Source organism: Ranitomeya variabilis, chromosome 5, assembly GCF_051348905.1.
Source record: "Ranitomeya variabilis isolate aRanVar5 chromosome 5, aRanVar5.hap1, whole genome shotgun sequence".
In the NCBI taxonomy this organism is placed as follows: Eukaryota; Metazoa; Chordata; class Amphibia; order Anura; family Dendrobatidae; genus Ranitomeya; species Ranitomeya variabilis.
In genome coordinates this window covers 654,724,019-654,751,164 of record NC_135236.1, presented here as the reverse complement: position 1 = coordinate 654,751,164, position 27,146 = coordinate 654,724,019, and the positions used below count along the sequence as shown (strand labels likewise).

At 42.2% G+C, this 27,146-nt stretch overlaps 1 protein-coding gene across 2 annotated transcripts in view; it reads left to right on the top strand.

The window, feature by feature from the left end:
• EBF1 (EBF transcription factor 1) overlaps window positions 1-27,146 on the top strand; it is a 454,089-nt gene that overhangs the window by 353,937 nt on the left and 73,006 nt on the right. For both annotated transcript variants that reach the window (XM_077266443.1, XM_077266444.1), the window contains exons 9-10: window positions 14,572-14,702; window positions 20,873-20,999. In XM_077266443.1, coding sequence (XP_077122558.1) covers window positions 14,572-14,702; window positions 20,873-20,999 — 258 coding nt within the window. The remainder of the gene's footprint in view (window positions 1-14,571; window positions 14,703-20,872; window positions 21,000-27,146) is intronic.

Sequence of the window (27,146 nt, the reverse complement as noted above, 5' to 3'; positions counted from 1 at the left end):
CAATTGTGTAGGTTGATATAAAATATTTTAATAGTCTGGATTGTTAACCTTCAGACTACCAGAATGTTCACAATATGCTCAACTGATCTACTGGCCACTAAGGCAACAGTATTTGCCAGTGGATTTGGCATGGTCACAATCGTCCAGATGGTATGAACAAAGCTTGTGATCAAACCCTTACTGGAAATATTGGGTGACCAACCAATACACTCTGGATACAGTCATGTTTGGGTATTATTATTATTATTTATTTATATAGCACCATCAATTCCATGGTTCTGTACATGAGAAAGGGGTTACATACAGGGTTATAGATATCGTTTACAGTAAACAAATTTACAATGACAGACTGGTACAGAGATGAGAGGACCCTGTCCTTGTGGACTTACAATCTATGGGAAGAGACAGAAGGTCGGGGGAGCTGCAGCTCTGGTGGTGGTGAGGCGGCAGCTCTGGTGGTGGTGAGGCGGCAGCTCTGGTGGTGAGGCAGCAGCTCGGGTGGTGGTGAGGCGGCAGCTCGGGTGGTGGTGAGGCGGCAGCTCTAGTGGTGAGGCAGCAGCTCGGGTGGTGGTGAGGCGGCAGCTCGGGTGGTGGTGAGGCAGCAGAATGGTTATTGCAGGCTGTAGGCTTTCCTGAAGAGATGGGTTTTCAGGCTCCATCTGAAGGATCCAAGGGTGGTGGATAATTGGACGTGTTGAGGCATGGAATTCCAGGGGATGGGGGATATGCGGAAGAAATCTTGGAGGCGGTTGTGAGAGGAACGAATAAGTGTGGAGGAGAGAAGGAGGTCTTGGGAGGATCGGAAATTACGTGAGGGAAGATATTGGGAGATTAGTTCAGAGATCTAGGGAGGGGACAGGTTGTGGATGGTTTTGTAGATCAGTGTTAGTAGTTTGAACTGGATTCGTTGGGGAATTGGGAGCCAGTAGAGGGATTTGCAGAGGGAAGAAGCAGGGGAGTAGCGAGGAGAGAGGTGGAATAGCCGGGAAGCAGAGTTGAGGACAGACTGGAGCGGGGCAAGAGAGTTAGCGGGGAGGCCACAGAGGAGGGTGTTGCAGTAATCGAGGTGGAAGATGATGAGGGCATGCACAAGAGTTTTGGTAGATAGTGGGCTGAGGAAGGGATGAATTCTGACAATATTTTTGAGTTGAAGGCGACAGGAGGTGGCAAGAGTTTGGACGTGTGGTTTGAAGGACAGGGCAGAGTCAAGAGTTACCCCAAGGCAGCAGATTTCAGGTGCGGGAGAGAGCGTGATGCTAGAACTTGTATCCCCTCTGGGACATTTAGGCAAGAACTTGTAGGGACACCATGATACTGGTCGTGGTGATGTCACCCAACGTGAGATTCTTAGTGTCAATGATGGTTAGAGTAATCCTGTGCTTCAGGGATGTTCAGAACTGGGTCCATTTCTCTTTGGGGATGGGATAAGTCATTTAGTTTACTACGGCTGAGCTTATGATCCCTCTAGTTTGCTCCTTCGTGATTGATTTCAGTATACACCCATAAATATTATTTTGGCACTCAAAATCATTTCTTCCATTACGTCCTGGGATCTGAGGCTCTTTAAAAAAAAAAAAAAAAAGGCTCCTTTGACCTGAGCATAATTTTTTTTTGCTTCCTTGGAAGTGACACCCAGCTGTAATTTTTTATCATTTGTCATCGGAGATTTCTGCAGATGATATTATTTCTGCCTGCTCGGTGACTGCATTACAACAGACCTATCTTTAAATAAGCCCTCAGGGCCATAACGCCACTGGAAACATAGGATAATGGAAAAACAGAATGGTGAAAAACATTTTTTGGACTCCAGCCTGGAGTCTCTCGGGGTCTGTGTATAAATTGGAATCGAGTTCTGGATCCACCCAGAAACTAAACTAGGACCATTTCTACATCAGCCGCATTATTTGTGTCTTTGTCATACACGCCCTACGTGTAAGTGCGCCCGGAAACATTCATATACAGACTGTCCTCGTAAATGTATACCATATGTCTACTTTCTGCAAAGAGATATTTTTTAGAACGAAGGATTTTCTGCAGAGACGGGTCCTACATACATGATTAATGCAGTGAATAGATATATCCATTGTTTTATACGATACTCATTAGGTGGGTTTTTTGTTGTTTTTTTCCCTCATTTTTCAAATCCAAAATGCGGATTGATAATTTTGGTATATTATACTCATCTGCATTTGTAAAATTAGAATTCAAGGTAATGTGGATGATATCAAGAAGCACCTGAACCCATCGGGAACAATGCTGGCACAACCGAGTGATCCGCACATGTGGGCAGCTGCCATAGTTTGGCAGCAGAGATGTGTTTGCGGATGACAGATGACTGCTCAAAGTCCCTTCGAGGTTATCTGCCAACTGTTTGTGGGCATGCTTGGCATCATTTTATTTAGGTGATGTGCTTTTTATTTTTCGAGGCCATAAAAGAGAGAATAAAACGTCATGGCATCTTGAACAGGAAGCTTGTACTAAAGTCATCTGTCAGAAGGTTTTTTGCTATGTAATCTGAGAGCAGCATGATATAGGAGCAAAGACACGGATTCCAGTGATGTGTCACTTACTAGGCTCTGTGTTTCTGTTTCAATAAAATCAATGTTTTATCAGCAGAAGATTATCACTACAGGACTAGGTGTCTCGTGCCTCCTGGTCTACTGTTCTGTGTAACCACGCCCCCACCACTGATTGGCAGCTTTCTATTTATGTACACCGAAAGCTGCCAATCAGTGGTGTGGGCGGAGTTATAAAGGGCTCAGCATTCTGAGCACTGCTAGATCTGCTGCAGAGAAATCAGTGATTGTAACATAATGACCACATGTAGCCCAGGAAATGATACATTGCCGGAATCAGAGTCTCAGCCCCTACATCATGCTGCTCTCAGATTACATAGCAAAAAGATTCCCTCTAACAATTTCTATATTAATATAATGTCCTACTTAGTGCAAGGAGATATCTATCCAGTATGAAAACTTAGCATATGAACTAAATTGGATTTTGCTCATTTTTGCTCCTGGAACCATCAGCTTTGTCATTCAAGGCTATGCTACAAGACATAGCCCAATAATTAGCCCTCTAACGTGATATAGGAACAGATCTGCTATCCCGTTAGCCGAAGTGGCACAAAAAATAACATGCTATATGGCAATAGCAAAGATTGCAAAAGAATCATGACTATGAGTCCACTGTATTCATGAGGGAAGCTTTTCCTTGGTCCTTTAAGCAGTGATTGACACCTATACTTACCAACATCTGGATTGATAACAGAAGGTTGTTTAAGTCCAGCACTCAGGACAACTGAGGAACACCTCAAAATTGAGTAGAATATTTATTTTGGGAAAGATTTGTGTTAACCCCCGTCCTTTTCAAAACCAGGACATGCCCAGTTATTTAAAAGAAAATCAGAACAGTCCGGGCAAATTTGGAATTGTTGGCAACTATGACTTGTCTCCATGCTAAACAGGGCAGACCCTTTAACATCTCACAAAAGCTCTTTAAGTATATATTGGGTTAGTAAACTAGGACTATTTAAGTCCCACTCTCTGGACTGCTCAAAATTTGTGGGAGAACCCTCTTTTAGGCAGGTTGTATGCAAACTCTGATTTTGTAAATTTGCCCAAATTTTCTGGAAATGTTTCTGAAAAACGTGCACAGATTTAGAACTTTTAGCATTGCGGACCCATAGATATATATATATATATATATATATATATATATATATATATATATATATATAAACATATATATATATATTACTCTTGAAAAACCCGTTTAAGCTTGTTTTACACAAATTTATTTTATGAGTAAGCTGAATTGGAGTTTCAGCTTGGATGGTAATTAACTAGAATAGATGAAAAGCTCCGAACATAATCAGTCATATTATATAGGACATTTGATAATATATGATGCCATGGTGTGCGTATGTAATAGGATATATAATGATCCTTGTCATTATAGTACAAATTAAAATATTCCCATCATTTCCATAAGCTTGAATTAATGACAGAACTGTTGGTTTAAACATTCGGCATATGACCGTATCATTACGGAGGCCCCCTGCAGTTTGCGACAAGGGTACCAGATGGATTGGAGAGCGGGTTAATCCTATCACAAGGAATCTTATATGACCATCTGGATAATCCGGAGCTCAGAATCAATGTCTGTGAAAGACAAGACTGAGGCCAAGATTAACACACACAGCACTTTCCAGGAGGGCTGTTCATTTCCGAGCTGGGCCCCTGTCTATTTTTGTAAGAGACGGTCAATATCTTGGATCTATAGCTTCGTTTTGAAGCTATGGCAATCAGCTGCTCAGCTTCCTAGCGTCTCCTTCTAAAATGGTTACAAGGCTTACTCCACCATTCTTTGATGGATGTGTTTTAGGAATTATCTTAGAAACATGGAATATTTTTCTGTTTCTTTTAAATAATTTGTCAAGGGATCCAAGAAGTATCGTTTCTCCTTGCGGAGAGTGACATGATAAGCATGTTGAGGTGAGGAGACTTAAAGCCGCAATGCTCCTCTGGGAAATATGCAAATTGTCTCTTCAGAGAGGAAGAGGACTAGAACTCTAGTGCCACCTATTGGAAGTAGCAATCCTAACAGTCAATGTTGACCCTTTAACGAGCCTTGTCACATGACTTAAGGTACCTTCACACTAGGCGACTTTGCAGCGATAACGCTAGCGATCCGTGACGTTGCAGCGTCCTGGATAGCGATATCGTTGTGTTTGACACGCAGCAGCGATCAGGATCCTGCTGTGATATCGCTGGTCGTTGCTGAAAGTTCAGAACTTTATTTGGTCGTCAGATTGGCATGTATCGTCGTGTTTGACAGCAAAAGCAACGATGCCAGCGATGTTTTACAGTGGTAACCAGGGTAAATATCGGGTTACTAAGCGCAGGGCCGCGCTTAGTAACCCGATGTTTACCCTGGTTACCATTGTAAATGTAAAAAAACCAAACAGTACATACTCACCTTCTGCTGTCTGTCACACGTCCCTCGCCGTCTGCTTCCCGCACTGACTGTGATCGCCGGTCGTAAAGTGGTTTGGCTGATTGAGAGGCGTCTGACCGGGATCCAAGAAGTATCGTTTCTACTTGCGGAGAAATAATTTGTCAAATTTTATTTCAGCTTTTTTATCCTCAAATGATAGTATTAGGCGATGGATAGATGGATGGGTAGATGGGTGGAGGCATAGATGGATGGATAGCTGGATAGATGGAGGCACAGATGGATGGATAGCTGCTGGATGGATGAATGGAGGCATAGATGGATGGATAGATGGATGGGTAGATGGGTGGAGGCATAGATTGATGGATGGATGGCTGAATGGATGGAGGCACAGATGGATGGATAGCTGCTGGATGGATGGAGGCATAGATGGATGGATAGCTGGATTGATGGAGGCATAGATGGATGGATGGAGGCATAGATTGATAGATAACTGGTGGATAGATGGATGGATGGATGGATGGATGGAGGCATAGATGGATGGAGGCATAGATGGATGGAGGTATAAATGGATGTATAACTGGTGGATGGATGGATTAATGGATGGATGGAGGCATGGATGGATGGATAGATGGATGGAGTCATAAATGGATGGATTGAGGCATAGATGGATGGATAACTGGTGGATGGATGGATGGAGGCATAGATTGATGGATAACTGGTGGATAGATGGATGGATGGATGGAGGCATAGATGAATGGATAGATGGATGGATGGAGGCATAGATGGATGGAGGCATAGATGGATGGAGGTATAGATGGATGGATAACTGGTGGATGGATGGATGGATGGAGTCATAGATGGATGGAGGCATAGATGGGTGGACAACTGGTGGATGGATGGATGGAGGCATAGATGGATGGAGGCATAAATGGATAGATGGCTTGTTGGATGAATAGATGGATGAATTGATGGAGGCATAAATAGATAGATGGTTCAATGGATGGATGGATGGTGCATAGATGGATTGATGGCTCGAGGGATGGATAGATAGATAGATAGATAGATAGATAGATAGATAGATAGATAGATAGATAGATAGATACTGTAGATAGTAATGTTGAACAAAAAGATTCAAAAAGACATCCTTCTGCCCAGATCCGCTCATGCTTATTAGGCCTCGCAATGTTGTATCATCACTGCACAACCCACAACATGACGTTGCATGAGCCGTAATGACAAGGCCTCACATGATTTCATAATATCGCAGTGCCTAGTAAGAGCAACAGCAGCCCAGGATTCTGGTCTGAAGATGTCAGGAGGAGAAATGATGACTGCCTTTCATCAGAATCAGACTGGACACCAGACTAAGGCAGCACAAATCTTTTTGCTCAGATAGATAAATAGGGACTTCCCTAGTGATCTAAGGTAGTGGAAGGGACAATGCCCCAATTTTTAACGGTCTAGACAAGTGGATGGCTAAATATTTGATTCTTTGGTGGTTTGGGGTAATGCCTTTTTTTTGGTAAGCTAAGCGAGAAGAGGAAGTTAATATTTAATTCCTTGGTTATGTAGGGTAATACAACCTTTGTTAGTGTTCTACAGTAGAAATAGTATTTTGTTCCTTGGTGGTCTAGTGCAATCTTTTTTTTAGTGTTCTAAGGTAGTATGGGGCTTAATATTTGATGTTCTTGTTGGTCTAAGTTAACGCTCCCTTGTTTGGTGCTCTAGAGTGTAATAGGAGGTTAATATATGATTCCTTTGCGTAAAAAAGAGGGTTGATTTATAGTCCCAGGTAGTCTAGGGTCAAAAAGGGAGTTAATATTAATTCCCTTGTGGTCTAGGATCAAAGAAGGAGGTTATATTGATTCCCTACTGGTGGGTATAAAAGGGGGTTGCTTTGGATTCCCTGGTTCTCTTGGGTAAGAGAGAGTTGATATTAATTCCTTGATTGGCTTGTATAGAGAAGAGAACTAATGTAACACCTCCTTTCATGTAAAATAAGCTCAGGAGGCCGATCCTCGGGGAGATCTATGTCCGCCCCATAGATCTTAACAGCTCAGTTACATATTAAGAAAAACATGGATTTATCTGGAATAAGACATCGGATCACTGATATCAAGATATTAATTTATTCCGCTCTCTATGACCTACATGTCCATATAGACGGCTTAGGAGGGTTGATCCTACTTACAATTTCCCTTTTAGAATTTTGGATAGTTTGTTTATTTTTGATTTTTAGTTTTATGGTTTTGTCCAGTTTACTATTGATTTTTCTTCTACATCAGGGATTTTGATTGACTGTCCTCCCAATATATACGCCTCTTTGGCCCCAATACCCTCCTATGAATAGTTCAAGGGCTGTCATTTCTCCAGTGTTCTTATAGTCAGTCCTATCGGTCCTAGAGATTTGTCTAAATTTGTATAATCTAGCCACAGAAATAAGATCGCAATAAGAAGCTATCTTCCTGCGTCAGATACTCATGGAGGGATATCTGGTGCCACATTTTTTTGTGGAGAAGAAGAGTTTGTGTCGAGGCTCACCAGGTGAGATGAGACCCCTAAGCCCAAGTATTGATGCAGGAAGCTGGAAGACATGTGGGCAGCGAGGACTTGGTACACTGTGGAATGTCAGGAGAAGCAGAATGGATGAAGTGGAACCCAGAAGGGATGGAAGCAAGTAAAGCACAGAAGGTTAAGAACAACAAACACAGAGGTCTAGAATCTCAATCCGAAGACACAGGTGTGTGTTGTCAATGGGCTTAGGGAGATCATGTCACTGATCCACGCCGGGCAACCTGCAAAACCCGATGTGGAGCACAACAAAGGGCAGAGGACACAGGGGAAGGGAGCGAAGCTCGGATACCGGAGCAGATGTGTAACAATGTGAGAAAAAGATTGGAGTGGTAAGAATCCAACCAGTTCCTCTGTCAGTAGAGTGATAGGACAATTAATTCTAAACAGATGTCATCACGATCAATAGAATGGAATTAAATAAATATAGTGTCTCCATGGTTACAGACTACAATTAGTTGTGTAGTCTGATCCCACAGTCACACAACGTTTCAAAATTAAACAGCCCCAATGTCATGGTTCACATCTTCCAGCTCCCTCCTATTCATCATGGCTGGTATTTTGTACACCGGTTTTGATAAAAGGTCCGCTCATTCGCCAAAGTCACTAATTCATGAATTCTGTGGATCATTCACCTGTCGTGCACCAGGGTAAGATGTGTACTCTAGTCAGGGACAGGAGAAGATATCGTGTGGCAGAAATTATGATAACTTTTTGGTTGTACCCCATTAGGACCCCTCGCCTCTAAGTTCTACTCACTTTACAAAAATTTGCAGTAGGTGCCCAAAAATGTTGCGGAAAGATGTTGTGACACTTCACCTAGTTTTTTGCCAATTTTTTTTGCTCAAACTCTTTCACCCCCGAGAATTTGAAATAAACCTCGACCGGAGTGTTATATGATTGTTCTCACTTCTATGGAATTGCTAGTTATGTGATTTCCAAATATGATCAATTAATTAGATTCACTTAAATGTGGATAACTTTTTTTGGCAACAAGTCTTGTTTAATGAATGAGGAAAGAAAACCTTTGCTACGAGTCCCTCCCTTCGCTGCCGGTAATGTTCGAGCAGTCGTGTAACAAACAAGGAAACAGACAGGATCCTTCCTTCTATATTTAGCCTTCAGCCGTTTCGACAGTTTTAAATCTTCCGCTCAGTGTACGATGCGTCTCCGGCTACTAATCAGATGCCACGGTGCCCTGAGTGCCAGACGTTGCTGCCCCGTGTTACCATGAACAGGTGTGCGCACGGCTGGATTTTTACTCTTTTTTTATACACTTTTTTTTATTTTTATTTTTAGTAGTTTTGTCTTTACTATTAGAGACTAATATGTTTGAAAAATATCTTTCTTGATTATATTTTTGGATATAATCTGTTATCTAAAATTATATATGACCATAATGGAAATTTCATCAAAATGTGCTCCCCATCATAATACTGAAGATTCTGGGGTGGGGTCTATAATTCCAAAATTAGGCCTTCTTTCAGAAAGAGCACCACACCTGTCCATTGGTTCTGTCTGGAATGGTAACTGCACTAATTGAAGGGTTTCTCTGGAATCTGAGAGCAGCATAATGTTGGTGCAGAGACCCTGATTCCAGGGATGTGTCACCACTCACCAGGCTGCTTTGTGCAGTTTTGATAAGATCCCTATTTTCTCTGCTGTAGATGTTGCAGTGCTATGAATGCTGAGATGTGTATAACCCCGCCCACATCCCTGATTGGCAGCTTTCTGACAATGTTCAGGAAGCTGCCAATCAGTAGTGGGGGTGTGGTTGCACAGATTAGTTTGACTGGTTTGCACATGACGTCTAGTCCTCCAGTGATAATCTCCTGATGATTAAACACTGATTGTATTGAAGCTATAGCAAGCTGCGGAGAAAGTGACATAGACTATGTCACGCTGCTCTCAGATTAAAAACAAAGCCATGCTGACAGTTTCCCTTTAAATCTCCCCAAAAATGTTGGCAATTATGCACTGTGCTGTCCTGGTATGGAGGGAAGTGATTAAATGAGTTGGCTTCAGGAATTAAGGCCCCTTCTGTTCAGTGTACACTCCTACATATGAGACTCGATTTCTCCTAGGACAGTTTGGCTTTGCCATGATAGATGTGTGTGCCAAAAACCGGTGCCATAATATCAGACATTTTGGGCTATCAGTTATAAGATTTACGTTATTTTACTATATTAAATAACCTCAGGCAGCAGAATTGGCGGTGCCAATCATCGGACGCGGCACATCCAATTACACAAGGCGCCGCACCGGTACAGCTTCTCTATTTGTGATTCTGATGCTGATAGCGACGTTTTAAAATTTTTATCTGCTGAGAATCAGCGGCGGAATACATAATCTGATGGCAATAACTGCATCCTTCAGAAGTACGAGGTGGAGGTGGTTTATGGCGTTGTCTGAAAATATGACCATAAAAAGAACTGCATGTCACACATAAAAAGTAAAGTTTGTTGGTCTAATGTTTTTTTTTATTTTTGTAGGAGAAATAATTTTTGGGAAAACAAATATATGTATTTTATTGTAATATTTTATTTTGTTTTTTATATTTCTGATAATCCTGAATATCTGATATCAAATCTTAATAATGCGATAGATAGATAATAGATAAATAGATGATAGATAATAGATAGATAATAGATAAATAGATGATAGATAATAGATAGATGATAGATAGATAATAGATATATAACTAGATAGATAGATAAATGGATATATAATAGATAGATAGATAGATAGATAGATAGATAGATAGATAGATAATAAATGGATAGGTAGATAATAGATAGATGTTCAATAAAAAACTGAGAGATGCTTGTTGTCACGTGACTAAGTATGAAAATCGCATGAGTGAAGTGCTCATGGGATGACTGCTTGAACCAGAGAGCAGAGCTGAATCCCGACAGTGAGTATATTACACACTGTTAGGATTGGCATATTGTCCCATGAATGTGACCTCGTTCTACCCCTACACCCACACAGCTTAGTCTCTATTCTGTGGTCACTCACACTTTTCTCGCCCCATACTTTCTCCTTGCACATTTCCCCCTCTCTTCTCATACTGTCTCCTCTTTCCTCCCCACTGCTAACCATACTGTCTCCTCATATATTTACTCTCCATACTGCCTCCTCACACATCCACCAGACTCCCCATACTGTGTCTGCACCCATCAAATCACCCTTGCTCCTTAAACTGTGTCGTTATACATTCTTCCCCACGCTCCTCATTCCATGTCCACACCTATTCCACCACTCAACCGTACTGGGTCTGCACCATCCCATCCCTCGCTCCCCATACTGTGTTGGCATACATTCCCTCCCATACTGTGTCCACACCCATCCTCCCCATTCTGTCTGCACCAATTCCCCCACTCACTATACTGTGTCTGCACCCATTCCTCCTCATACTGTTTCCTCATACATGCCCCCCATCTTCCCACTTCCTCCTATTACTGTGTCTTCAATTTTCTCCCACTCCCCAAACTGTGTCCTCAAATCTTCCCTCCGGTTACACTAAATCTTCCCCACCCTCCAGTTTCACAAAACCTTCCCCACGTCGCCATTTCACTAAATCTTTCCCACCCCTCCACCCCATTTCATACAATTTTCGATGTCTTTAGCTCCACTGGAGCACTTACCACCAATCTTATTTGCGCACCGGCAAGTGACGTCAGCAGCGTGATCACATGATCTGATGACAGCCAGCTCAGAGAATACCCAACTCCTAGTCCGGAGGAGACACCTTGGACCGCCGCATCAGGTGACCCGATGGCGCCCCCCAGGGTCTACGCCCGGGCATATGCCCCAGATACACCTCTGAGATAGATAGTCACATAGACTGTGTCACCATTCACCTTGTGGACAGTGCTTGTCCCTACAGAGCCTGGCACTGTAGCCATGATTAATCAGTACCAGGGACAGCCTCCATTGACAAAGCCAGTTATAAAAATTGAATCCTCTATTTTCAGTAAGAATAACAGAGACACAACCTAGAATTCTCCAGAACCGTTGTTACTAACACAGCCATGTCAGGGGAGTGGACAGGTCCTCTTCGAAGCCTTAGAACATTAGCATCATTTCTAAGTAACCGATCATCTGGCACCAGGCTCCATTGATGCTGAATTCCATGAATTGTGGTCTTCGGTATATATTTTCCATTTTTTAACTCCCCATTTTTTTTTTACAACCAAGCCCCTTTGTTTGCCATTTAAGCCCCTTTAATTTTTCAATCCCCGGTCTTTCTGCCTTTTCCTTGCACTCCAGTAAATATTACACGTCCCCTAGACAAAGTTCACCTCCTATAAATGAAATGTAAACCACTTAATCTGTTAGATTTTTAGCACTTGTCGGTATTTGCCTAACAAATCCCCGGGCTCGTGGCCTTTGATGATGCCTCGTAGGAACGCTAACACGCCAGATCAGCTGCAGGAGAGACAAAATGACATTTACATGGCTTTCATAAGCCAGCGCACTGAAGGGGTCCTTAAACAGGCAGGGCACGGTAATATTTAATAAGCGGCGCCAACCATCACGGGTAAAATTAGCATTTTCCGGCTTCATGGTACATTTGGGATAAAAGCTTTTATTTGTGAAGTGATCATTATTTTAACAAAGAGGAGCTACTTGATGATTTCCATTTTAACTCTCCAATACGCTATCAGCTATTCAGGACTATTATGCTAAATGGTGGCTGTAATCATGTTATTGTCGCAGATTGAAGAGGAGGGGGTTCTCCTCTGATGTTTTAACAAAAAAAAAGGCACTGAAGCATTTCTCCCGCGACTACCAGAGAATTATTTATTACTGTACAATGTGCCTGTCCGAGCCACAGTGACACATCATTAGGAACGCCTGCCGGATCCGTACAGTGCCAGTGATTACGATGACCTGGGATTTGTCCCAAATAACAGGTTATTTTACCAAATCGTTGCCAATTCCAATATTTACAAGTTTTATTATACCAGAGTTTTCGGATTCTGTATTAGTAAAGCTTAAAGGGGTTTCAGTTACTACTAGTTGTCACTGCAGGATCAATAATAGCCAGTAGATCAGATGGGATACAACAGCTAAAACCCACAACTATCAAGAGTTTTTGTTCCTATTTTATTCCCACCGTTCCCCTGAGTATTCCAGTTTTTGTTTTTTTAAAATCCGCCATTCGGTTCCATAGATAAAGGTATTTTTATGTAGTGCTTCTATTTATGGTCTTTACAAGGGGGCAGTGCTCACATGGTAATTATGCAGATCAGCCTACAGACACGCCCCTGAGGATCCTGTGAACTTTTAAAAAGGTCTATATGTCTGGAACCGTATGGCAGATTAAAAACAAAACAAAAACATAATACTCAGGGGAGTGGAAGGAATAAAATAAGTGGAAAAGTGGTCACTTCTAACCTGATGACAGGTCCTCTGCTATGGTAGTCCCATAAAGGCAGAATAGAGCAACAGCCCACTTGTACGATCAGTGAGAGTCTCGATGGTCATGCCTCCACCGTTCTACGTGTTATCCTCCATTCTGTGCATTCTACACTTTCCAATGCACTTTGGGCCTGATTCATTCTTGCTTTTATGCCTTTTTTATGTCAAGTTCTTGGCATCTATCTTTTGCCTGTTTTTCACTTGTGCCTTATAGTTCTTTTAATTTGCACTGTTTTTAAAGTCTGTTTTACATATGATCACCTGGTTTTTTTTTTGCTCGTCCTTTTAGTCGGGGTTTGGAGTTTCCAGATATTTTTGGCTGATTCATCATATGCAACTTTTTAATATATCACAATACTTTTTTTTGCGCAAATGTACTCCAGTCCACCGAGGACAAAGAAACAAGAGTTACATTAAAAAAATGCAAATGACCAATCAACCATTCTTCTTTCATTTTCACACCAAACTGAAAATCTCGGCTTCCTGTAAGTGAATGATAACACTCGTCCATTTTGGGACAACAAATCTGCACAATCTAAGAAGCAGATACAATAGTATCCAGTATAGGCAATACGGTACTTCAGCAACAGTTACACACATTTCTGGTAGTTTGTAGGGATGAGCGAACACTCGGGTTCGGGGTTCGCACTATACACATAGTGTCTGTTGCTGAACTCCAAACATAGACTTCTCCCGGAAGTCGGAAGTTCGTGTTAGTGTTCGCAGTTCGGATGCTCAATAAAGATTTTTGAAAGGCTTTTAGGCTTTGAGCACCTCCGCAGCCATCACAACCATGCCGAGTATTGGCATGGATGTGATTGGCCAGTGCACCACATGACCTGGCCTATATAACCGTGTAAAAAAAAAAAAAAAATTTAAACAAAAACTTGGGGTCCATCCAATTTTTAATAACTAGCCAAGGGAAAGCAGACTGCTGTGAGCGGGCCTTATTATTCTGGGAAGGACCAATAATTATGGAGCTTCCCAGCCTATTAATATCAGACCCCAGCTGTCTGCTTTGCCTTTGCTAGTTATCAAAAATAGGGGAGGCTCCACCTATTTTTTTTAGGTCTCCCCCATTTTTTTTATAACCAGCAAAGGCAAAGCAGACAGCTGTAAGCTGATATGATAAGGCTGGGAAGGTCCGCGGTTATCTGGCCCTTCCCAGGCTAAAAATACCAGCTCACGGCTGTCTGCTTTGCCTTGGCTGGTTATAAAAAATAGAAACCCACATAATTTTTTTCATTTATTTTTTAACAAATACAGTAAGCTACACACAAAAGGCACTGCTCCACTCCTCCATTTGAACCTTTGGCTCCTAGTTCAGGATTATTATTATTTTTTATTTTTTTTATTCTATGTTATTTAAGGAATTTCCCTATCCACATATCTATCTATCTATCTATCTATCTATCTATCTATCTATCTATCTATCTATCTATCTATCTATCTATCTATCTATCTATCCTATGCTCCACACATCCCTCATCTTATAGTATATTGTGTCTTTCTAATACACAGTAGATGGTAATGTCTCACTATACACAGTTCTGAGTGTTCGATATAATAATACAGCTCCTCTTTTCTCCCGATTTTTTGTCTTTTGGAATGCAGCTACACCATGTATCAAAGCGATCAGTCCAAGCGAAGGATGGACCACCGGAGGCGCCACCGTCATCATTATAGGAGACAATTTCTTTGATGGCTTACAGGTCATATTCGGCACCATGCTGGTCTGGAGCGAGGTAGGTGTTTCCTAAGAGTTACTGGAGCATGATTTTTTTTTAGCGAGGGGGACTAGGTCCTAAGTGACAAAAAATTTTTTTAAAAGTGATCAGTTCTAAAATAGTAATAGTAATCTTAAAATATATTCATAGAAAAGCCAATTTCACCAAAATTAGCAAGTTAAAAACTGTGGTCAAGTTTTTGACAGAATCAGGTCTATTGCCAAATAACAGTATATGGTGAAAGTTTCACTAATATAGCAATGTCCACTTCTAGAATTATAGACGAATTGTAAAATCCCAAGGTGCGCATCTTTGCAATTGATAATTCCCTGAGTGACCCCTTATACTATCGCAAGTGCCCCCTTATAAAGTAATAATATCCCAAGTTCCCCCATTATGAAATAATAAGGCCCTAAGTGACCCCTTACATGGTAATAGTTCCACAAGTACCCCCCTATAAATGACCCCTTAAAGAGTAGGCCGTTTAGGAATTAATAATCCCCCTGAGCATCCCCTCATAAAGTAGTAATGGTCTAAGCGCCCCTTATAAAGTAATAATGCCCCCATTAAAATATTATTGCCCCTTAAGTGCCCCTTATCAAGCAATAAAGTCAAAGGTGGCCCCATACTAAATAATAATGCCCACTGTGGATGGCGTACAGTTGAGAGCGGCACTCCCATGAGTAGATAGCCACAAGCCACACATCAGGGGCCCGTTAGACACTTGTTGGCCCTCTGATCTATACAGATTGGATTCCCTTTCACCAGTGTTGAGAAGAAAGGGGAATATGGCGGCACATCCATCCAATAAAAATAATTATCTTTATTTAGCTCTCCAATAAAACAAGTGGATCCATGTGAAAAATATAAAAACTGATGCGTTTCTGGCGCGACTACTGTCGTTAATCATAGGATAACATTTTGGGAAACCTATTTAAGATGATGGGAACCAATTACTCCAGTGGATACAAAACACCAATAGGGAAACGTTAGACAAAGCACAATCATGAAGCATACAAACATAAGCATGTAAATACGAAAAACACAACAAAAAAAAATAAGGAAAACTGAGTCGCCCGCCAGGGCCGTGGGGTACTCGGTACCCGATATGGTCTTAAATGGGATGTCACGGTGGTGGCGACCCGGTCCTTGGACCTGGGCGCCCAATTAAAGGGAAAGATCTTTAAGGGGATTTCTAAAGTCTATGTTCGTGACGCCACCTGTGGTTTTCGGTCAGAGGGGACCGACGCTGCTTAAAGGGGTCCTCTGGGGTGATGTTGTTGCAGCAAGATGGTGAGGCTTCCCACAGGTGAAGCGGGGTCCCCAGGGCTCCCAAGGTGTATGGGCAATGATGGTGTATACCGATAAATAACAAAGGACAGTCTTTACCTGGTTTACTGATGGTAGCAGTCCGTCTCAGTCCAGGGTACCAGGTACTGGTGTCGTATGGTCCGGCCGGCCTGGAGGCAATGCATGAATACCCTTATCCAGTTGAGATCCGTGAGCCTTTCCTACTAATGCTGGTGTGTGAGGTCCTCGCTGCCTTAAGCTTGCTGGCATGGTACTCCTCTTTTCCCCTGTCCTGGGACAGGTACCTGTATGGTGGGCAGCTTGAGCCGTTTTACAGGGTCTCTAGCATGACATGGGCCCTTCAGGTGCTGCTGCGTCTTCAGTTGTGGTGTGGGCAAATCAAATACAGTTCTTAGCCCTCCGGTTCTGTAATGCGTCCTGGAGAGCGACACGACCTCAGGCTCCCGGTGCCCGGTTTCTGCGTTCTGGCTCTGAGGGTGCCCGGTCACAGTTCCCCTCTGAGCCCTTTATCTCTCCTCTGCTCCTTCTCTCAGTAGCTCCACCACATTCAACCCCTCGGGTTCTCCTTCCTTCCTGGAGCTTCAGCTCAAATCCTAGTTGCACGGCTCCTCTGTCTGCGCTCAGTTCCAGACTTCCTTCTCCCTCCACTGTCTCTCACCAACTGAACTCTTTGGTCTCCCTTGACCAACTGACTAACTCCTCCTCCAGACCAGGACATTTAAAGCTGGGGAAGCTCCCCTAAACCCGGGTCCTGAGCTCCCCCTTCTGGCCTGGATTTGGAATGTGTTGTGTGTGGGTGCCTTACCTGGTGAAGGGAATTCCCCTTACCTCCAAGCATGACATTACCCTCCCCGGAAGGAAGGCAATATCACTGTGACAACCAGTCATCTGGGGTGTTACAAAACCAAACAGCAAAAAGAAATATGGTAAATCTTACTAATGGAAATGCAATAAATGAATAAAAAACAAATAATTCTTGTAATTCATACCATGTGGATATTAGCGTTGAGAGTCAGGATTCAATAAGCTTCACGTAATGCCAGATGTTCCTGGCAGAAATCTTACAATTTGGGGGGTTTTTTTAGGTTCATATTTCCTATCCTCTCAGGAACAGTTTACAGGAGTTTTTAGCTACCAGCAGAGGCAGGATTAAAATGGCAGGTAACACATCTATTCACCACCAATCACAATAGACAATGTCACAGCTCCCATGCTCCCCCTCTCTTCACAATGACCTTTGCACCCTCTCATTACATGCTTCAATACAAAAGATAGGGTCATTGTGGCTATGTACATGTATTGTTTCCTGAAACGAAAGGAAGAAACAGTCTAAAAAAAAAAACCCAGTGGCCAGTGTGAAAATTGTAAGATTTCTATTTTTTTTTTACCGTGCTATGTAAAAAAAAAGTTAAAAAAATACATTTAATACAAAAAATACTGATTTAATCAATAGGTCATTTTCTGATGATGGCTTCCCTTTAAATATCAATTCTTTTGTTCTCAGTCGCTGTCTGATAGCGGCTTTCTCCCTTGAGAACAAAAGGTTTGAGAGTCTCGAGAGACTTTGTCAGCCAACAGCTTCCGCATGGGTATAGTGTGTGATATCGGAGACTTCTTACAAACTAGTAGATAAAGTTACATATATGATAGGAGCGATACGAGATAAGATAATGTTTCTTGAAAGTTTACTTTACACCATTGTCCCTTTTAGAATGAATTTTTAAAGCGCTAAGAACAAGAAAGCTTTGGAGAGCGACACAAGAGATTGTATAAGAAAAGTACAGTTAATCATTGTCTCTCCCTGCGATGAAGAAGGAATTGTCTTGTATTCCTAGTCAGTGGGAAATCTTTGTCAGGATCCCATTCAGAAATCCCCACCCGGCAGGACAATACCCAGCGCCAAGCGAGACGAGTGAAGACAGCGAGGGAGCAGTTCTGATATAACCGGGAGGCAAAGTGCAAAAATCCGATATTACAGAGAGCTTTGTAGCATAAAAAAAGCCTTCTAAAAAGGAAACTCCTTACAATTCCCGGGATTTAAGAGCGCCATTGTTATTCGACCCATTACACGTGTTGGGGTCGCGGCTCTGATACATTTATTAGAAAAAAAGGGTGCAGCTAATGAGATTCAGAGCACCGAATTCCTGACGTTTTAGGGGCGAGAAGAGCTGGAGATGTGGGCTAATTGATACATTTGGGCTTTCCTGGCTTCTGCTGACCCCCCACCTATCCTGTTTCACATGTGGTTGCAATCCGCACTGCTTGTTCTTTGCTGTGAAACTTGAGATTCATCTCTTTGCTATTCTCACACTTTGTCCCTCATGCTGTTAGACTTCGCTGGGTATTTTTTTTTTTAATAGCAAAGAGTTTTTACTGTTCTCTGAAAGGACAACAATAATTATGTTCATATATAGTTTTAAAGAAAGATTTACACATATGGCACCAACATTTTCTGCCGCATTGTACAAAACGAGGTCCCTCATGAAAGCACATAGGATAGTCACTCACAACCCGTGAAATTTTCCCCATGTCATTGGCTGCAACACAACCCCAAAGCAAGATTGATCCATCTCCATGCTTAATGATAGGCAAGATGTTCTTTTCCTGAAGTTCTTTGCCCTTTTCTCCACACCCACTTTTGATCATTGTGGCCAAAGAGTTCTATTGTCCACAGGACTTGTTTCCAAAATGCATCAGGCTTGTTTAGATGTTCTTTTGCATAATTCTGACAATTAATTTTATGGTGAGAATGCAGGAGAGGTTTTCTTCTGATGACTCTTCCATGAAGGCCATATTTGTGCAGGTGTCTCTGAACAGTAGAACAATGTACCACAACTCCAGAGTCTGCTAAATCTTTCTGAAGGTCTTTTGCAGTCAAGCTAGGGTTCTCTTTTGCCTCTCTAGCAATTCTACGAGCAGCTCTCCCTGAAATTTTGCTTGATCTTCCAGACCTTATTTTGACCCCACTGTTTCTGTTAACTGCCATTTCTTAATTACATTTCAAACTGAGGAAAGGGCAACTTGATAACGTTTTGCCATCTTCTTATAACCTTCTCCTGCTTTGTGGGTCACCACCATTTTCATTTCCAGAGTGTAGGCAGCTGCTTAGAAGAACCCATGGCTGCTGTTTTTTGGTACAAGGTTAGAGGAGGCTGGGTTTTCATAAACCTTGGAAATTTACATCACTTGGCCTTTCCTAACGATGATAGTGAACAAGCCATAACCCTAACAGGATCTTCAACAGCATCTTCTGCTGGAAGCTATGGGAGCTGACTTGTAATGGCAGGAAGGAGTAGCTTCAGAGGAGACCAGAACCTTTCCTTTATGTTTTTAAAGGCAGCATGTACTACTTCATAAATGCCCCATGCACATTAGAGAACTGGTGACTGAACCATTGTTCTGCCAAAAGCTATATCTCCCGACTCCCCCATACACAGGATTACTTTGTGGGTGCTCATGTGCTCTCTGTAAGAGAGCTGCTGTCAGACTCCTCTTGTGGTGAGTTATCTCCTGGAGAGCAAAAAATTCAGCCTTGAAACTAGTCTCCTCAAACTGATGACGTCAGTGATGTTGTGTGGCCCCATATAAATTAGACTGTCAGCTAATCCCACTGAGATCTGCAGGTTTGTCCAACTTTAGACTAAATGTGTATGGGGCCTACTTTATTTTTTTCCTTTATAAAGCATCTTACCTTTTAAAGAGTCAGGGAGTGGTCCAAGTTTTCCATCGAGTGTTAAGGCAGATCCAGCGGCATCTGGTGCCTTCAAAGTGAAGCAAGGTACACAAGCCTCAGCTTCATCTGTGGGCTTGTTGGATAATACTAGAACTGCTTTGTAGGACTGTATGACTCTGTAGGAGACTAGGACCACCTCCTTGACCCTTTATGTGCTATTTTATTACTTTATTTTTTCATTTATGCTCTAAGGCACATTCAGAAAGGGATAGCTTTAGAAAGCTGTTACTATTTTGTACAGCACTATGGCTGTGGTTTTAGGAACTGTCAAAATGATAGGTTCCATTTAATCCTGTGTCTGTCAGGGGATTTGGACCTCTGTATTAGAAAAAATGAGCTTCAACTAATATAAATATTAATTTAAAAAAATGCTGTATCAGAAAAATTTAGCTCCTACTAATATAAATAATACTGTATCAGAAAAATTGAACTCCAACTAATAAAAAATTGTAATAAAAGAAAATTAATCAGCACAGAATCACTTGTATCTAAAAATTGCATGGTGTCAAAGGTTCACATTCACTTTAGTTTCTGACCATAGACAGCTTTACCGATCCTTTTGCAGATCAGTAAAAAATTGTCATGAACGATCATTTCCAGAAATGCTCACTCCCGAAAATCCTGCATTCTAAACAAGCTAAAATGTACACAGGAACCAACTATATAAAAAAATACAATTTTATTAACAAAAAACTAACAAAAATGAGAAACATATAAAAACATCAAAAGGTATTAAAAAGTGGGAAACCAAAATTTGGCAGAGGAACCCACCATATTTTCTACAGAGGCACTACAACAAGGATTTGCGCTGCCGAAACAATGGCAGCCTGTGGGCACTTGACGATCTATCATCAATTGTTCTCTGCTCATCGTTAAATGACGCCTGTCAGTTCATGTAAACGAAACTTATGATCAAACATTCTAATGTTATCATGGAATTAAAGTTGGCCCACCATTAAAACACTTTTGCTTGTAAGGTATATTGTCACTGTCTCCCACGTGCTGCATAAAAAGTAACACCGACAAGTTAATTGCGTCTTTTGTGCCTTTGTTTATAAAGATGTGTCACGGAGACGTAAAGGAGGATCGGAAACATAACAACTATCCCTTCATTGGCTCATTGTAATTTTCTTTGTTTCTACAGTTAATCACACCTCATGCCATCCGCGTGCAGACCCCTCCCCGACATATCCCAGGAGTGGTGGAAGTTACATTATCCTACAAATCCAAGCAGTTCTGCAAAGGAACACCTGGACGATTCATCTACACAGGTAAGCGTCATGGTACTGTCTTATATGTATGCTTGGGAAGTAGGGACGCCGTAATTAAGGAGGTTGTCCAGAAATTATACATTGATGATCATCAATATCAGATCGGTGGGAGTCCAACGTCCAGAACCCAGCACGATCAGGTGTTTTTAGTTCCACGGGTGTACAGGGTCAGTACCAGCTTTGTACACTATGTAATGGCTTTCAGGTTAGGTCCTATTTGCTTCAATAGGAACCGTGCTGCAGTACTTGAGAACACCCACTAGACAGTGTGCAGAGCTGTGGTGTTCTGGCTCTGTACACTATGTACATCTGGTCGGAATGAGGACTAAAAGCAGGAAGCAGGGTCGGACTGCCCCACAGGGGATCCGGGCAATCCCCCGGTAGGCCTCACCACACTAAATGAGCAGTAGATGTTACAATACACTTGATTCACTATGTACAGACAAAAGCAGCACATCATCATTCATTTAACAAACTACCCAGTTTATTATTATATAGAAGCATGAATGAGAGTAGTGTAGTATTTGCATATAGTAGAACAGTAGATCCCCAAAGTCATTGTGTTACTGTTGGGCCCTAGTCTGACACTGAGTGAGAACATCAAGTTTTGGACCCTCAATGATCTGATATTGATATCCTAAGAATAGGACAATCCCTTTAAAGAGCCGATATTCATACGACTGAATATAGCAATGTGGTATGAACCAGCATTACATTAGATCCCAGTAAATGACCTACTGCTTAAACACTACGGATACACATGTCGAATAACCCGTACATAGACTAGTTAGCAGGCACTTGTTCTGTATCTTCCGCCGTCTGCCCCTGGCTGTTCCCTCTTAATAACTGATCAGCCGGGAAATAAAGATCAATCATAGAGGAGCTGAGGCCAACACAAACATATCGACAAGCACAAAGCCAATAACAGCCCAATGTAGAAACTTCATTCATCATCTGAGCGAGGAGACTCAGGAGAGAATAAACCCATCTCCTGCAACTGTCTAGGAGACTGCGGTGAGACTCCGAAGTCACCGTATTGTCTCTCCAGAACCACTTCACCGCAGTACACTTTTTGTGTCCAGGATGGATTTTTTTTTTTGTTGAGACCAGAATTTACCGTTAAATTTACCGAAATGGGTCACAGTGACAAAGTATAAAATGGCTGTAAATGATACGTTCACGTTACTCAATAAATGTAAGAATTTAATTGGTTGCTGCTGGAGTTGTCCAAAAAAAATTGTAGAATCGTGGTCGAGAGGCCATGATGGTAATCGATCCCTGTCAACCTCATCCTACCTGCTGGCATCCCCTTCTGATTAGTAAATCCAATGGGAATACATCGTATAAGTATGCATGACGTCGTGCCTTGTAATCAGAAGATGCCGGCTGTTAGATGAAGGTTCTCAAGGCCCTGGTTTGGTGGTCATGAGCTGTTGACATGGCCACTGGCATGGACGGACTGGAAGTGAAATTCAGCCTTGGCAGTTGAAAGCACATAGGCCCATGTTGTTCCTCCCCCCAGATGCTTCATCTCAGCTGCACCCTGAGGACGCTGATACGGTTAAGAGCATAGCAGACAATGAGGCCCACGACTGGACCAGCCCATCTGGCATTTGCCAGAATTGCCAGATGGCCAGTCCCGGCCCTGACCACTGGACAAGATCATGCAAATTTTTTTGTTCAACCTTACCTGTTGCTTTATTTATAATAATTTGCGTAAATTACCCGTTTTAGTGCGGTTTTTTTGCCAAACATGGAGCCCAAGTATATTTTAAAGATACTTTTCCAATGCTAATAGAAGGGTTAATATCATTTGCCTTGGTTGTTTTTTTTGCATAGGGCTTAGTTTTTTTTTTTTGTTATTCCACATGAATTAAAGCCTTAACCCGAGTCCCTCACTCTTTAGAGTAATCAGAAAATTTATAGAGCAGCGGATAAAATAATAAAAAAAAAGGTTGTAGGGATATCGACCCCGTGAAAATAATAACACGACTCATCTGTAGGAAGAAGAAAAATGAAGCGGTGGAAAAGGGGGGAGTCTGGTGCGTGCTGCTGTGTGTATTGATCCAGAGGACAGAAGCACACGTTCTTCTTCTCATTAGCTCTTGGCTCCATGGTCTCGTTACATGGACACCGCAGCGCTCAGAAGGAGGTGGAGAGGGGGGTGGATAGGAAGGATCGCAGCCTCTGACCAAGAAATAGGAAACAGATCCGAAGCAGCCATGGCCAAACTCACTGTCACCTTCCCACTGTGACAGAACGGCTCCTTTTTCATCCTCTCTGACTTGACATAGGGGTAATTATACCACTGACATCCTAACAGCGATTTCCCAGTGGATGAAACCCCTGGAATATGTGTCCATCACTCCAGAGGAGACCTGGCCTTTCGCAAGGGTCAATGAATAATTGAAGGTTGGCACCAGTTAAATACACATTTGGTGCTTGTTTAAGGATCGAGGACAACTTGATCAAAAGTTCAATTGTCGATGTCAACTAATCAAACTCTTGGACTCGTTCTTGTGCCTTTTGCTCTTACAGTAAACTACAAACTCTACTGCCTCTGTCCCAACTAGGACTTCTAATCTTAAAATACCCATATATATTAGGTACCTGTTCGTATTTTGTCAATGTGGAAGGGTCGCAAGCAGCGGACGGACACCTTTATCTTTTAGGAGAATAAAAGGATCAGTTGCTAAAAGTCAACTTGCCCAATCTTCTCTCCGCCAACATTATGGCTGGTCACGCAAAACGAAGTAGAAGTAGGTTTGACAATGTTTTTTCTAAGCAGATTTTACACCGACAAGAAATTAATTTAGACTAAGATGGCAAAAAATCCAAACTTGATGTAGATTTTGTCCTGATCAATCTATAAACCTGGCTATTAAAATATAAGGCATTATACCATCAAGTGAATCATGGTGTAACCATATTGCACTATATATTTCCCGACTTTTTGAGGACAGAACAACAACCAGTTGCACCTTTGTTGATGTACACAAAGCCAATTCAGGTCTACCCTAGTTGGCCCCTTGTCTACTCTGACCTCTGCTTGAAAAGCATAAAGCATACTTACCCAGATCTCCATGGATTCCCCAAAAGCCCAGCAGTCACTAACATCTTCCTAGGCATATCACTACATAGGTCAAATGTCCTCTTATGGAAATGAGAATTCTCCATCCACGGGAGTTAAAAACAAATTTCAGACTGCCCTGAGCTTTGTAGACCTCAAGTTGGACCTACCATCATGGAAGTTGTCCATCTAAAGAGAGCTTCTCCTCAAACATGACCATAAAACAGGGAATGGAAAATTGTCCCAAGGGTCTAATTTAGTTTTTGTTTGGTGCTACTGGGATAAGGAGGGTTAAAACATTTTTGCCAACTCTACCTACATGTCCAGGAGACTTCTGATAAAGGCGAGACCACTCAGACTATTGGAAAATTTAGGACATTTCCTGATAACCATCAAATACTCCTAAGATGTCCCCAAAAAACAGTGCTATTGGAAGGTGGAATAGACTGAGAAGATCACAGCCTGAAAACTGGCATGGCTCTGGGGAAAAAGTGTTATGCCACCTGTTTTGTGTGCCGTATGTTATGTCCTTCCATCAAGACTTTCCTTAATTTTGGTAAGTATGAGATAAATAAAAGTAGTATCACAGCCTCTTGTCTCGATTTGGGGGCTCTAACAACACCAGGAGGAAGGCCAATTTATTTTTATTGTCTTCACAACTCAAAAAAATCCTAGTTCTTCTCAATTACTCCTTTTGGGTGAGATGCCAAAATCCAGCCCCTCAAATTTATGGATGTTTCCATCCAAAAATAGGCTTATGTGTCTCATCGTAGTTGTACACCATGACAAAAATTATATGATATGACATGAAACCTAATTTGATGCCCATTTTAGTCTTCGGGCGTCTAGTTACCTGCTCCACCTGGCTTTTCCTTCTCCGAATCTGCAGATGTTTCCTAATCAGGCACTTTGGACCAATTCTCTTCTAGTACCGGGGCTCACAATGCCCACAAATCAGGACCGGCCCTTTACAAGTGTCAGAGACACAGCTGCCGCAGGTTGAAAACTTTAAAAACCAAATTTGGTTCCTTTTCTAAACAAGCCACAAACCTCAATCTACACTTAACTTCCAAAATGTGAAATTTATGAGGAGAGAAAGCAATAAAACGGTTACAATCTGGCGTTTGGTCCCTGTCTGTCGGCTCCCAGCTGCCCCTTTTCTCGCAGAATGTGGCTGCCCTGAGTTTATTAAAGGTTTTACCACTTCTCACTTCTGCTTTCTGCTAAATGGCGGGGATAAAACATCTAACTGCCTGGAGAGTTGTCTGTGTCACAGCGTGTACATCTGTCTGCCGCATTCTGAGATATAGGGATGTCGCCTTAAGAGTCTTCTACTACGTGGCGAGAAGATGGCCTCAATCTGCTGACTGCTGTTGTGTGATATAGCCATTCAGCCCTTCTATTCTTGGGTCGAAAGCATTGCTCTCACCAGAAAGAGGCCATTTTATACACACTGGTGTAAAACCCTGGGGCTAAAATTGCAAAGTGTTTGTAAAAACAAACAACTTTGCAAATTGCCTCTTGGTAATTATCCTCTCCGTTCTGAAGGATGAAGCGGATTCTTAATTTTATTGCTTGTTGCGTAGGATATCGGTCAACACTGCAGTCTACCACAGGTGGACAAAATATTAGGGAAGGAGAACTGCACTTACAAGCTCTTTGCTGTAGATGGATTGCCGAATCCGGCCATCTTCAGTACCACTGTGCTCCTTCGATGCTGACTCCCTTCCTGTTTTGGCCATCTCGATGGTCCAAACTGTCAACCTTCAGGAGCACACCACCTCCTGACAAGCAGGAATCCAGAAGACATGGGTGAGTGCACTCCTGAAGACAGAATATGGGACAAGTTTTGTAGATACTTTGATATTAATGACCTATGGTATCAGATCCATCACCGATATCAGATGCATGGGGGTCTCAATCCTGGCGCAGCTACCAAACAACTTATTGAAGGGGGTCACAGTGCTAGAAGCACTAAACAATTAATGGAACTGTGCCGGGTCAACCATGAACGAGAAAGCAACACTTGTCGGAGGGCTTTGGCCACTACGATTAAAAACTATACATCTTCTTTAGGTTCTGTTCATACTGCATCTTTTTCCAGGCTGTTTTTGAGTGACTACGCTAAAAAAAAAAAGAAACAGAAAAAGCATTCACGGAATGCTCAAAAGATTCGACCTATTCATTTCTATGGAAAAACGATTTTCTGTTCATATATTCAGAGTTATGAGCATCTCTAGGCTTTCAAAGACGCCAAGCAGAAGCGACAAAACCATTATTCGGCATTTTCAGATAGGGATGCACTCCATACTTTACAATAGAAGTCAATAGGAAGGTTAAAAAGATCTTTTTCAGCATTTCGTAAGTGTTTTCACTTCCAAAACCGTTAGCGTTTTATACAATGCGTAATGGATTTTAAATAACGGGAGAAAAATGGCAATGAAAACACGCTCCAAAAATGTTGAAAACGCATTAATCATGATGAGCAAAAGTGCTCGGATAATGTCTTATCAGAGCATGCTGGGATGTTATGTGAACATCTGGGCGTGCTCGTATATTATGTTCAAGTCCCTGCAGCTGTATGATTTGTGACTGTTAGACAGCCTCAACCAATGTGGGAGTTGCCTGTTTGTTATGCAATCCCCACATGTGCTGAGGCTGTCTAACTGTCACGGGGAGACTAGGTGGGCGAGAGCTAATAACCCGGGCCCCTTCAATTTCCTTCAGACTAGGGAAATACTGACTGACCCTCTACCTGGAGTTTACACTGATGGTGTGCATGTCCAGGCCTCGACCCTCGCCCTGTCTCCTGTTTCAACCCTAGGCTGAAACCACCGCCCACCACCCAGTGAAAAGATAATACACCAATACCCACAGTTAGCACAGACAAGGATAACGGAAAATATACACCACGCCGCAGTCACTCAGGAATACACTATAAATGCGCAGGGCAAAGTAAATACAAATATAGGAAGGAGTAAATAAGACAAAGGGAAATACACCACCAGCAACGATACTCCATCTACTTGCTCACCACTCCAGACCGAGATAACAAACGCAGGAGACAGAAGCTATAA